This window comes from Tamandua tetradactyla, chromosome 16, assembly GCF_023851605.1.
Source record: "Tamandua tetradactyla isolate mTamTet1 chromosome 16, mTamTet1.pri, whole genome shotgun sequence".
Lineage (NCBI taxonomy): Eukaryota > Metazoa > Chordata > Mammalia > Pilosa > Myrmecophagidae > Tamandua > Tamandua tetradactyla.
The window spans coordinates 68,119,313-68,133,926 of NC_135342.1; the positions used below are offsets into that span (position 1 = coordinate 68,119,313).

Genomic DNA, 14,614 nt, shown 5'->3' on the forward strand with positions numbered 1-14,614 from the left:
AACTTCTCAAGGTCACGCAACCTGTTAGTGGTAGACCCTGGATCCAAACTCTTGCCTGTCTGACTGACCAAAGCACATACTCCTCTCCACTGTGCTCTGCCACCTAATTACTTCTGGCAGCATTTCCTTATTGTGAGAAGGTTTGAAACCATGACTGCATAATCAAGAAAGAGAGGACGAGTAGAGCAAAATGAGCATTGGGAAAAGGGTCATGAGACTTTGCGCTTAATGCCTGGTTCTGCCAGGATTTGGGGATATGATTTGGGGTAAGTATCTTTACTAAGCCAAGGAGAGGGTGAGGTGAGCTGGATCATTGCTGAGGTCCCTTCCGGCTCTTAAATTCTAGGAGAGCCGAATAGGAGATCTGTCCATTTCCAGCCAAGGCAGAGAGACAAGGGGACAGAATCATTCCATTCCAGGTCAGCCTTCTTAGGGCTTATCCATCTTCCTTTTGGCTTTTCTCCAGCATAGATTGTTCGTACACCAACACCTCTCATCTTGAAGTGAATTTCCGTGTAGATGTGATAAAGCCAGGAAAGACGCTGGAGATTCCAATCATCTTTTATCCGAGAGAAAGTATCAATTATCGAGAACTCATCCCCTTTGAAATCAATGGACTCTCAAAACAAATAGTTGAGATCAAAGGGAGAGGCACTGAAATGAAGGTAAGAGACTTACCTTCCTTGGCCTTGGCACCCTCCCTTCTGTCCATCCTAGCCACCCTTGCCCCCAGAGCCCACATACCTTTCCTCCCCTCTCACATCTCCTACCCCCAGCTGCTTTATTGGAGGCCAACCAGTCTCCCCCTCTAATAACACAAAGGGGTAAATCGTCAAATCAGACCCAAGTGAATCATAGATCTTCAAAGCCAATTTTACTAATAAATCAATGGATAAAGGTAATCATAGGCAACGGAGAAACATTATTACCCTGGAGAAGTCCAAAACCTTCAGATGCAATGTGCTAAGAATCCACTTTTTTCTCCTACATTAGGACACATTTTAATTTTAGATTTAGTAGACAAGATTTGTTTTAAGCAATGTATGCAGAGAAATACATTTCAGTGATGGAATATCTTTTCTTTACATTCCATTGATTAACATTCTTCAGCCAGCCACAAATCCCAGGATTCTATTTGATTGAGGGCCTTCCTTCAATCAGTGCCGCTGATAGAGTGGGAAAGGTCCAGTCCTGCTGCTAATCCCTTTCTTCCAGTGTCTGATAAACGTTAAAGATATCACACCTGGTGGGGTATTTGCATTTTAATAGGAAGTTTTGGAAGACTGAAAACATTCCAAGATTCTCAGGAATGCATTGGCCTTTTCATCAATAAAGAGGAAATGGGAGGGGACTGCCTCCCCATCAAGCTATAGGCACAGCTTTGGAGATGGTAGAGCACAGGACATCACTATTTGGTGTGTCTTAATCTAATCCAGAGACAGGATCTCTCATGTCATTTATCCATTCATTCATTCACTCATTCTGCACCCATTGTAGGTTGGTTACTGTGGAGAGATCCACGGGTGACATAAACATGTTCACTGACCTCCAGCAGTTCACAGGCTGGTAGAGAAGACTCTCTTGCCTTTTTAAACAAAGCAAAACCATGTGGGCTGGATTTGAAGCTAGTTGGGAGGAGGGGTGCATTTTAGTGACTGATCAAATGAGAGTGGCCCGTGGGTGTTGCTCACCGTGGGCCAATGCCTTCCTGGCAGGCAAGGCCCAGCCTGACCTTGGTCTGAAATCAGTCCAACATTTTGACAAGTGCCTTAGATGAGGACTTTGGGGCTTATCTACTTCTCTCCGCCTCTACTGCCACAATTCTAGTCCAAATCACCATCTTTCATCCCTCACAGCTTTTTTTCCTTTTCCAGTTCTCTCTCCACAGAGAAAGGAACTAAAACACTCTCACAAAATATACATTTGATTAGGTCACCCTATGCTTCACTGGCTTCCCATTTCTCCCAGAATAAATCCCAATCTCCTTCAAGGCCAGGGAGACCTAGTCACTTCTCACTTCTCCATGCTCATCTTCTCATGTCTCCACCTCACTCCAGTCACAGGTCTTGACTAGACCACTCTCCCTGGCTCGGGGCCCGTTCCCTTCTCCTAGAATGCTCCCTTCCCCATGCCTACCCTGACTCTTAAATTGATTAGATCCTACCCTTCCTCTTGCAATCTGTGTAAACTTGGCCTCATCAGGGAGGTGTCCCCTGACCCCCAGTCTAGCTTCAGTCCCCTGTAATGTGCTCTCAAGGTATCCTTAGCTATTCCTTTGAATCTCTTAATCCAGTTGTAATTATGTAATTGAGTGATGAGTTGATTAGCCGGCACTTTATACGCATAATAAATGCCTATCCAATATGAACAAGGCAGGACACCAGCAGGCAGGGAATCGCTCTCGCTTTGCCAGGGTAGACACATCATAAATATCAGTTTACTTTTTTCGTTCACTAATGAACCGTTCTCCCCTACTCTGTTTTTTTGTCCCACAGATTTCAGTCCTAGATCCAGCCAATAGGATTGTGAAATTAGGAGCTGTCCTACCAGGACAAGTTGTGAAAAAAACAGTTTCCCTCATGAACAACAGCCTTACCTACCTCACATTTAACCAGTCAATCCTGTTTACACTACCAGAACTCCAGGAACCTAAGGTTGGTACTCAGGGTTCCCGGTGGCCTCTTCCTGCTTCCCCAAGATAGGAGAACTGTTCTGGCAGCACAAACAGCCCACATCTATTATGCACCTACAATGTGCCAGACCAGTCTTAAGAGCTTTCCATGTTCTATCTCCGTTAATCTTCACCAAAACGGTGTAGAGTTACTGCTTTTATTATTCTCATTTTACATGTAAGGAAACCAAGCCTTAAAGAGGTGGCATACCTCTAAAATGCAGCAAGTGACAGGAAACTGGCCTGGATGGAATTGAATAGATCTGAATTCTAATAAATATGTATCTTTGTCATAGAAAATTTTTTAAATATGGAAAATCAAAGAAAAAACTAAAATTGACCCATAATCCCTTACCCAGAAACAGCTACTTTAGCATTTGGACACCTATCATTACAGAATTTTTCTTATGCATTTTTTACAAAAATAAAATTGTGACATATGAATTGTTTTGAAAACTGCTTTTATAATCCAGCAACGTATCATAAACATTTTCCATATCATTGATATCAAAAATATTAATTTTTCACTTACAGCTCCATCTTGTAGATGGAACAATTTGCTATTTCTGGTCATTTCAGGTGCTTCTAATTTTTTATATTACAAACAACAACATAATATCCAGTATCTAAACCTTTGTATGCCTTCTTGACTCTCTGCTTATAAAATGAGTTAAAAGGGGGGTAAGAAAAAAATTAACATTTACTGAGTGCCTGTTTTGTGCCACCAATTTTATACAAAACATCTTCGTCTTCCCCATAGAAGAAACCAATGGTACTATCCATAGTTTACAGGTGAGGAAACTGAAGCACAGTTAGTTTAAATAATTTATAAGGATTATACAGCTGAAAAGAGAGAGCAGATGTGGGAATCGACCCCTGGGCTATGACAGCCCCAGTAGCAAGACATTGGGAAATTCGAAGCCTGAATGGCCTGCCTGCCCTCAGCTGCTGAGTTTAGTTGTTATTTTGTCCAGATCCTCACCGTGACGCCCTTCCAAAACATTACTCTGAAGCCCAAAGAAGTCTGTAAATTGGATGTCGTCTTTGCCCCAAAGAAACGTATCCCTGCCTTCTCTGAGGAGGTGTTCATGGAATGCATGGGGCTCCTGCGGCCCCTCTTCCTGCTCAGCGGCTGCTGCCAGGCCCTGGAGATCTCCCTGGACCAGGAGCATCTTCCCTTTGGACCAGTTGTATATCAGACACAAGCCACACGCCGCATCCTTATGTTGAACACCGGCGACGTGGGTGCCAGGTAGGACAGTGATGTTACTACCCCAAGTCTGAAGCAGACAATCTCTGTCTCTGGTTTTACCCTAGACTAAACACTGACCTTTCCTTTTCTTTTTTTTTACTTCTCCTCCTTCCATTGCTGTGTCCTTGGCATCGAAACCCCTTTTCTCCAGATGTAACAGCAATGGCTTCATTGGCATGGCTACTGCAGCCATGATTACAAAAATTAGTATAGAGCACATTTGTTCAGTGCCCTTTCCATGGCTCATCTCATTTAATCCAAAATTTCTCTGAGACCAATAGTAATACTAATTCACTTTACAGATGGGGACACTGAGATACAAAGAAGTAACTGTTCCAGAATCATATGTTAAGCAACAACTTACAACATCCAGGTGCAATGCTGAGTGTTTTACATATAATATCCCATTTAATTATCACAGAACCCTCCAAGGTAGGTACTTTATTGTCCCCATTTCACAGATGAAGTTGAAGCTCAAAGCAATTAGGTGAATTGCTAAATGTCACTATAGCCAGGAAGTGAAAGAGACAGGAGTGGAACTCCGGTGTATCTAGGGCAGCTCTTCTTTCCAGGATCTTCCTTTTTGCCCTTTTCTCTGCTCAGCCATGCTAAGATGACCACACACCTGCTGATCTTTCTTCTCCTAGGGCCCAGAGAACCCTCAAGGGAAGTGAACCTCCTAGCAAAAGCCCAGGCAAAGTCTTGGGTTCTCAGGACTGAGGATACCCTCCAAATATTAGCAAACTGTCTTCCTTGTCCTCTTTTGTCTTGGAAAAGGTTTAAATGGGATGCCAGGAAACTGAAGCCTCATTTCTCCATCAGTCCAGAAGAAGGCTATATCACCTCGGGCATGGAGGTTTCTTTTGAAGTGACCTATCATCCCACTGAGGTGGGAAAGGAGAGTTTCTATAAAAACATACTCTGCTTCATCCAGGGAGGCAATCCTCTGACCCTTACCCTGTCTGGAGTCTGCATCGGACCACCTGCAATAAAAGAGGTTAGTAAGTCTGCCCAGGGGCGGGCCAGTAGCTGGAGTGAGCCCAGCAGGCCTTCTCATTCCCAGAACTCAGCTGGGCCTTCTGGAAACAAATACCTATCTTCAAACAGTCCTCGGTGCCCGGTGCAAACGTTCAGACCTGCTCCCTCCCACCACAGGGGCTTTGTGCCTGCTTTTCCCATTGCTGGAATGTCCTTCCTCCTCCGTTCATTTTGTTTATTCTTGTTCACTCTTAAGCTCTCAAGGAAGCCTGCCTTGACCACCCTAGCTTGATCAAATTCCCTGTTATAAGCTCTGTTAATAAGGGATTAACACGTTTCTCCTTCCATATGGGAAAAATATGACCATGGGTGAACCCTCTGTTAGCCTTGTTCCTAGAAACATGACTGTGGACCATCAGCTCCATTGGCTGGCAGCGTTGTTTATGGTAAAAATGACACCTGATCTCCATCTCTATAATTTTGATATTTTAAGAATGTTATGTAGAATGTTTGTTATATAATATGTAACCTTTTGAGGTTGGCCTTTGTCTTACTTAATACAATTCCATTGAGATCCATCTAAGCTGTTGCGCATATCAATAGTATGTTCCTTTTAATTGCTAAGTAATATTCGATGGTATGGACGGACCACAGTTTGTCTAAGGACATTTGGGTTGTTTCCAGTTGGTGGCTATTATGAATAAAGCTACTACAAACATCTCTGTAAAGATTTTTGCGTGAACATAAATTTTCATTTTTCTGGGATAAATACCCAAGAGTGCAACAGAGTAGTGGCTGCCAGGTGTTAAGGATGGAAGGGGGTAAAGGGAGTCGGTATGGCTATAAAAAGGAGCCTTATAATAAGGAGCAGTTCTTTATCTTGATTGTGGTGATAATTACACAAATCTACACAGTTCTCACACCTCATCTTGTGTTTCCCTAATGACTAATGCTGTTGAGCATTTTTTCATGTACTTGTTTGCCATCCATACATCTTCTTTATTCAAATTGTTTGTTTATTTTTACTTAGGCTGTTTAATATCTCATTATTGACTTTTGAGGGTTCTTTATATATTCAGGTTATAAGTTTTACATTTAAATCTTTATTTTGAGTTAAATTTCTTATGTAGTGCAAGATTTGGATCAAAATTTGTTGGATTTTTGTTTGTTTGTTTGTTTGCATATGAGTATCCAATTTTTCCAGCACCATTTATTGAAGAGATTATCCTTTCTTCACTGAATTGCCATTGCATCTTTGTCAAAAATCAATTGAGTGTATGTTTATATGTCTATTTTTCAACTCTATTCTTGTTTCTTGATCTTCTTATCCATCTTCACACCAACACCACACTGTCCACATTGCTAATCCCATGGTCAGTTCTCACTCCTCATCTGTTAATAGCATTTGGCACAGTGAATCAGTCCCTCTTCCTTGAAATACTTCCTTCCTTTAGCTCCCTTGTTTCCCTCCTATCTCACTGACTGCTCCTTCTCATTTCCTCTTCTGATTTTCTTTTTTAACATTGGAGTGTAGCAGATAGGAATTAATCCTTAGATTCCTTCTTCTTTCTAAATGCACTCACTTTTTGATGATCTCATCAGTTTCTTGGTCTTAAGAAACACTGCTATCCTTACAGCTCCCTAATCTTCTGTATCTCCAGCCTGGGCCTTCCTCTTGAACTCCAGATTTGTTCATTTCATTATCTGGTTTACATCTCCTCTTGGTGTCTAAAAAGCATCCGAAGCCTAACATGTACAAAAATGATCTTCTAATCTCTCCTCCAGGCCTGTCTCTCCTACAGCCAGCCCTACCTCAGTAAGTGGCAATTCCATCTTCCTATTTGCTTTGGCTAACATCTTTGAAATCATCCTTGAATCCTCTCTCACACCCAAGGTGTAAATACTATTGAATCTTCAAAATACAACTGGAATATACCCACTTTCCACTATCTCCACTGCTACTAGGCCAGTGTAAGCCACTGTCATCTCTCACCTGGCTATTGCTTAACTGGTCTCACTTCCTCTGTCCTCGCTTGTCTACTGTCCTCAACACAACATCCAGCTGATTCTGTTAAAACACGGATCAAATCATGTCACTCCTCTAACTTAAAACTCTCTTTTGTCTTCCTTTTTCAATAGAAGGAAAAGCAAATTGCCTGACACAACCCACAGGCCCTACATGCTACCGTCCCCTGTTATTTTACTTCCCTCTCACTCATTTCATATTGTCACCTTGATCTCCTTACCATTTGTCAAAACTTGACCTTTGCAGTTGCTTTTCTCTGTTTGGGGTGCTTTTCCCCAGGTATCTCATGACTTCATCCTTCTTGATCTTTAATCAAATACATTTTCTCTGTGAGGCCTTCCCTGATCAACCTACTGAAAACTGCCAACCCCCTGCTCAAGCTAGCAATCCCTATCTTCCTGCCTAGCTTTATTTTTCTCCATGGCATGTGTTCCTATCTTATATACTCTATAATCTACTTATTTGTTTATGTCTTATGTTTATATCACCACTAGGATATAAGCCCTATGAGGACAGGAGATTTTTGTTATTTTGTTAATTGCTCTATCTCCACCACCAAGAGCAGTGCCTGGCACATAGAAGATACCCATTAAATGTCGAATTAATGAAAGAAAAAGAAAAAGAACAATCAAAACTCATAACAAGAAACCAGCACACCTCCTGCACCTCTGGCACTCAACTCTTAACCCCTGACCAGGTAGAAAGGTCACAGAAAGTGAAGTGCACGCTTCCTTCCAGGTGGTGAATTTTAACTGCCAGGTGCGCTCCAAGCACACACAGACCATCTTGCTTTCCAACCGTACCAACCAGACCTGGAACCTGCACCCCATCTTTGAGGGCGAGCACTGGGAAGGGCCTGAGTTCATCACCCTGGAGGCCCATCAGCAGAACAAGCCCTACGAGATCACCTATAAGCCCCGCACGATGAACTTGGAGAATCGCAAGCACCAGGTAGGCCCTGGGTCCCTGCATAGTGAAAGAACAGGAGCTGTGTGAGAGAGGTTAGAAGGCAGAATCTTGGAGTTCAGGGAATGTTAGAACAAGGGGGAGCCATACAGATTATGTCACAACAATGAGAAAGTCATGCAGATTATTAAGTCCAGAGCTTCCATTTTCACCTGTATGTTTTCACATGCATGGAATTGTCTTAGAATCAGGGGCCCTGTTCTGAAATAGTCTAGGATCAAGCACTATGCAATGAATATTTAGTTTAATTGCACAAATAACATTATGGAGGCTGTAATTTAAAAAAAAAAATTAAGCCACAACTGTCCCCCCTAAAAAAAAATTTTCGTTTTTTATATTTTTATTCCCAATGCTTATTCAGATATAGCCATAGCTGTCATCATAGAAGACCCAACTCTGCATTGTTATTTTCACTTTCCAAAGGTGCTATGCTGTGTCACCACCATACCTAGTAAATACCCAATAAAGGACCCTCTATGCCATTCCAATCACTTATCTTGTTCCCCTTAGGGGACCCTCTTCTTCCCTCTCCCAGATGGAACTGGCTGGCTGTATGCGCTGCATGGGACTTCTGAGCTTCCCAAAGCTGTGGCCAATATCTGCCGTGAAGTGCCATGTAAGACACCCTACACTGAGCTCTTGCCAATCACCAATTGGCTAAACAAGCCACAAAGGTAAGGGAGTGTGGAAAGGGTCAGGGTGAGGGATGAAGGGAGGAATTCTACTGTCTAGCCAAACCCCTCTCCTTGTGAAGCCTCCGGAGGACATTAGGGGTCTCAAGGAATCAGAGACAGTTCTCTGATGTGGCCAAGTATTGCCTGAACTCTAAACCTCCAAAGAGATTTTCCCATTCGGTGTTATCTGTGCCTTGGCTGATTACTTATAAATCTCCTAGAACAATGCACAAAATAAGTAAGTGCTCAATAAATGTTAGCTGTTATATTACCATAATAATCATCACTTTTATTACTGAGTGTCTGTCTTATCAACTAAGCCACTGGCCAGAGAAGGTCACACCTTGTAGCTTATATTTACACTGGGAGCAGAGTTGAACACAGTGACTGGAGGACCTCAAGGCCAACCAGCCTGGTCCCCTACTCTTTTGGAGGAGAGACCAAAGGCTGAAAGAAGAGGCATAACTTGCTGAAGGCCACCTGCTTAGCATGGTGGAAGAAAGTCCAGACCTGAGTCATGTTCCCTGAGCATGTTATCACTGTTACTGTTAGTGACAGAGTGAAGACTTGAACCCTGGACCCAAGTACTTTCCATAAAATCAAGAATAGAGATAGCACCTTTCTTCTATCTTTTGAGCAAGCAGTCTCATTTTCTCTATCCTTTTCATGTAATCCTGTGCTCCCCCAGATTCCGGGTCATTGTGGAAATGATGAAACCAGAGAAGCCAGACCTAAGTGTCACTATAAAGGGCCTTGATTACATCGATGTACTGTCTGGCTCCAAGAAAGACTACAAGCTCAACTTCTATTCCTACAAGGAGGGATTGTACACTGCAAAGGTATCCACATGTCAAAGGCATTGCCCTGTTGTGCTGGGGCTTGACCCTGAGGTTGACAATCCTGGTGGGAGAGAGTTTAGATGTCCTCCCACATGCAGCCTGTGCTGGGTGACTTCAGACCTCTTACCTGTTGGGCTGACCAGTTAGACTGACCTGGCCCTATGGCCATGACAAGGACATGCAGAACTCCCAGCCTTTTTAAGATGAGACCAGCTTGCAGGGCAGTCACCCATCATGTAAGCCTATATCAAATTTCAAGGCAGCAGAATCATGAAATTCCTTGGGCATTAGGTAAACCTGGACCAGCAAACAACAAACCACAGCGATAACAATAGATCCTTATTGTAAAAAAGAATCAGTTAGAGATTGTATAAATGAAACAAAAATATTTGGAATAGAAACCCATATGGTAAGGCCGAGTACTGTAATGGTCACCGAGGAAGAGTAAGTTAGAAGATGAAGCTGAGTGACATCCTCATACCTGAGTGCATGAGGACAAAGAAATGGCAGGAAGTGCAGGAAACAGAGCAGGTTGGTGAGGATGTAGAGAAGCTGGAGCCCTCATACACTGCTGGTGGGAATGTAAAATTTTGCAGCCACTTTGGAAAATGGTCTGGTAGGTCCTCAAAAGCCTAACATAGAGTTATCATAAGACCCAGCCCAGCAATTCCACTCCTAGAAATATATTCAAGAGAAATGAAAATGTATGTCCACAAAACTTGTACACAAATGTTCATAGCAGCACTGTTTGTAAGAGCTAAAAATTAAGAACAATCCAAATGTCCATCAATTGATGAATAGATAAATATAATGGAATTTACTGGGCAATAAAAAGAAATGGAAGTGTGGTACTGATATATACTACAACATGGATGAACCTTGAAACATCATGTTAAGTGAAAGAAGTCAGTCACAAATGGACCATATGTTGTATAATTCCACTTACATGAAATGCCCAGAATAGGCAAATCTATAGAGTCAGAAATTAGATTAGTGGTTGCCTAGGGCTGAAGGGAATGAGAGATTGGGGGTGATGGCTAACGGTGCTTGTTTCTTTCTGGAACAATGAAAATATTCTAAAATTGATTGCAGCAATGGATGATCAATGAACATCAACTGTGTCCTTTAAAGAGGTGAACTGTAAGTAAATTGTATCTCAATTAAGCTGTTTAAAAGAATAAATTAAAGGACAGCAGCAATAGCATAAAATACTAATCAAGAAGTTCCAATATTCATCTTGAAGAAGCTTCTGAAAGAGAGAAACAAAATAACAGAGGAAGGAAAATAGTTGAAGAAAAATTTCCAGGACTATTTAAGAAATGCTGAGTCTTCTAATTGAAGGGATCCACCAAGTTGCCAAACAGGGTGAATGAAAAAAAGACCCACATCAAAATATATGAGAACAAATTTTCAGAAAACTGAGATAAAAGAGAAAGCCCTAAATAATCCTAGAGAAAATAAAAGTATATGAAAATCATAACACCAGACTTCTAATGGTAACAATGAATGCAAGAAAGCAATGCAATAAGATCTTCAAACTTCTTAATGATAATTGCTTTTAATCCCGAATTCTTTTTTCAAACAAAACTATTATGAGGACAAATAAAGACATTTTCAGACTTGCAATACACAAACCCTGTCTGAAAGAAAAACAACAAGATGCTCCATAGCAAAATTAAAAAAGAATAATAATAAATGAACCCAAGAGGAAAAGCACAGGTTACAAGAAGTAATGAACAAATAATCAAAATTAAATTATAGGTACTATGAATAATTGCGGAAAAATCTGTAATGAATATTTCATATGACCTCAACATGGAAACCAGCAGGGGGAGGTATAAAATAAGGCAATGAGAATGATTTTCTCATTCAGAAGGAAGAGAATGGGAAATCAGAGATGTTTTCACATTTTGAGAGAAGGATGGAAAGATAATGGAGATATTTATAAACTACAGATATGAACAGAAAAATATTAGTAAAGATAGGTATTAAAAATGTAAGGACTTTTCGATTTAAAAAAATGACAAAATGAATCCAAATCACAGACTCTCCTCACAGAGATACGTATTGAAATTAATAATGGCAACAAAAACAAAAAGTTTCAAAGAAAGAAAAAAAGAAATAAAAGGACTTCTGCTTTTGGTTATAATGGAGTAACTGGTACCAAATTAGCCCTCTCTCCATGAATAACCATAAGAATGGACAAAATATCTCAGACGACTCTTCTCAGTTAATGTATGATAAGCAGCACAATCCTGCAATCCATTAGAGAGAAGGGAAGCTCACAGATTCACCCCCATGACTTTGCCCTGACTTTCTTGGCCTAGGTAAAATTTCTTGACCACAGTGCAGCAAGCCGGAGTCCAAGCAAAAAGCTGTATCCCCAGTGAGCTGAGGAGGCAGAAATCAGAGTTTGGGGCAGCTGAAATGGCTGGACTCTATAAGGTAGAGCACCAGAGGAGAGGGAGCAGTGCAGGGGTGGGGGATGCCTAAAGAGTGTGAAAACAGGGTCATTATCCAGCTTGTGTGCCAATATTCAGAGCAGCATTATTCACAGTAACCCAAAAACTGGAAGCAAGTGTTCAACAAATTGATATATAAAATGGATAAACAAAATGAGTATATACACACAATAGAATATTGTTCAGCCATAAAAAAAGATGAAATTATGAGATACGCTGCAACATGGAAGAACCTTCAAAACATGTTCAATGAAATAAGCAAGACATAAGAACAAAAATTGCGTGATACCATTTATGAAAGATGACTAGAAATAGCGAATTCACAGAGAGAGAATGTTGATTTAAGTTTACCAGGAGAAAAGGGAGAGAGGAGTGGGAAAAAGAGGGGATGTTTGTAAAAATAAATAAACATTTTTTAAAAAAAAATAAAAGGACCAGGCTCTTCCTGAAGTCAGAGAGCATCAAAACATGAGAGAGATTTGATGTCAGGGATATTCTCAAAGAAGAAAGAAAGAGAGGTATGGGGGAGGGAGTGAAGGAAGGAGGGTGGAAAGGGAAAGAGAGAGGAAGAAAGAGAGAGAGAGGTAGACAGGTAGGGAGGGGGAAAAAGGAAAGGAGGGGAAGGGGAAGGGGAAAGAAAAGGAAAAGAAGGAAGGAAGGAAAGAACAGACATGACAGTATAAGCACAAAAGATGGGGTTGGACAAGTAAATGAAATTATACTGTAGTAAAGTAATTTTCAAAGTGGGAAGTGTAAGGCAAGATGAATGAAGGGTCGGTTGTAAAGTGGATACAATAAAAAAAATTGACTCTAAATAAATTTTGATAGGTTAAATATTCCTATTATTTGCCCTAAATCACCCACCAAAGAAGGATAAAAGAAATACAACTAAGAAGCCAGCAAAGGAAATAAAGTTAGATCTCAAAAGATTAAATATATACCCAAAAAGGCAGAAAAGTAGCAACAGAAGATAAAAAATAAAAGGGACAAATAAAAAATAACTAGCAAGAAGGTAAACATTAACCAAACCATGTAAATAATTACTTTAAACGTAAAGGACTAAAAATTCCCATTAAAAAGAAGACCAGATTGAATTTTTTAAAGCACTATTTAAGAGAGAAAGATTTTAAGTTTAATGACACAAAGAGGTTGAAAGTAAAAGACCAGGCTAGGTAAAGAATTATTACAACCTAATAATAATAACATAAACAGCCCAATTTATTAAAAGGGGCAAAAGACTTAAACAGACTCTACTTAACAGAGGTATATATGAGAATAACCAATAAGCGCAAGAGAAGATGCTCCACCTCAGCAGTCATCAGGGAAAAGAAGTTAAGAAGGGGTGCGCCATCTCAACAAGGCAGGAGGGAAGGCATCTATATAATAGTGGCAAGGGTGAGCGCTGAAGTCAGTCCAGCCTGGGTTCAAATCCTGGATCTGATGCTTCCTTGCATCACATACAAGGTCAAGGTACTTGACCTTGCTAAACCTCAGCTTACCCTGTGCTCTGTCTTGCTTCCTCCCTCTTTCCCTGTGAACTCAGGTGATCTTCAGAAATGAGGTGACCAACGAGTTCTTGTACTACACTGTGAGTTTCAAGGTCATCCCTTCAGGCATCATCAAAACCATCGAGATGGTGAGCCCGGTCCGGCAGAGCACATCAGCCTCCATCAAGGTGGAGAACCCCTTGCCCTACTTGGTGACGCTAGCCACGGAATGCAAGGTGCCCGACATCACCCTGCCCTCCCAGTTTGTGGTGCCTGCCAACTCCGAGGTACGACTCTGATTTGCAGACGCACCCTGTCGTCTGTGATAGGGACTTTTGTTGTAGGGACCCTGGATCCATGTGCTGCCTCCCCTGAGGTTGGGCCAGTCCTGGTAGTAGTCAGGAAGGCAGGGATTGTCACACTCCTGAGCTCACCTTTCCTCAACTGCCAGAGTCCTCCCATGAGCTAGGGGGATATAGAAGCTTTGATTCAGACAGGTAAAATGGACTACTCTATGGTGAACCTTGTTCTAGTATTTGTTTGTTTGCCTTGTTTTTTGCTAATTATAAAAGCAGCATAGAATAGATAATGATGACAAGAGAAGCAAAGTACATAATAGTCTGCTCAGTGTACCCCACATATGTACACATACATATCCATAGACAGTTTCAGAAAGGGCACATGAGAAATCTTTCACGGTGGTTGGGGGACATGGCCTGGAATTATGGAATAGTAGGAGAGTGAACTTTCTTTTTATTCCATTCTTCAATTTGTCACTGCAAATTTTCACTGGCCAAGAAGTGATTCCATCAAAATCTCTCTTCTATTTCTCCATCTCCAGCCCAGCTGGCTTTGTTCCTCTCGCTCCCACTCAGGTACTTCCTTCACATCCACAATATAGAATCCGTTTGTTCTTTAGAGAGCATCCCCATACCCTTCATTTTATTTTATTTTTATATGTTTTATTGAGAGCTATAAAATATATTCAGAAAAGTATATAAAGCATATATACATTTATAAGCATATATGTATTAAGATGTGTATATTTTAAAAAATAATTATGACCCAACCAAAACCATTCCAGCCAATCCTAAAGAGCACCTAGGGCAATATATAGGATTCTACAAAGGTTCCATGCACTAGAGTAACTTTCCAGTTGGGTCCCTAGATCAGATAAGTCCTGAAACCTAGAGGGGCCAATCTCTCCAGAATATCAACTAATCCATCCTCCAATCTCAAATTATCAACAGCCCTTCCAA

At 41.1% G+C, this 14,614-nt stretch overlaps 1 protein-coding gene across 10 annotated transcripts in view; it reads left to right on the top strand.

The window, feature by feature from the left end:
- The window catches only part of HYDIN (HYDIN axonemal central pair apparatus protein), a 511,177-nt gene that overhangs the window by 480,273 nt on the left and 16,290 nt on the right, over positions 1-14,614 (top strand). For 9 of the 10 annotated variants that reach the window (XM_077132967.1, XM_077132969.1, XM_077132970.1 and 6 more), the window contains 8 exons: positions 467-665; positions 2,496-2,654; positions 3,646-3,923; positions 4,701-4,920; positions 7,666-7,878; positions 8,404-8,567; positions 9,256-9,406; positions 13,412-13,642. In XM_077132967.1, coding sequence (XP_076989082.1) covers positions 467-665; positions 2,496-2,654; positions 3,646-3,923; positions 4,701-4,920; positions 7,666-7,878; positions 8,404-8,567; positions 9,256-9,406; positions 13,412-13,642 — 1,615 coding nt within the window. Of the gene's footprint in view, positions 1-466; positions 666-2,495; positions 2,655-3,645; positions 3,924-4,700; positions 4,921-7,665; positions 7,879-8,403; positions 8,568-9,255; positions 9,407-13,411; positions 13,643-14,614 lie in introns of those variants that run through there. The other variant, XM_077132971.1, reaches the window with a different exon arrangement.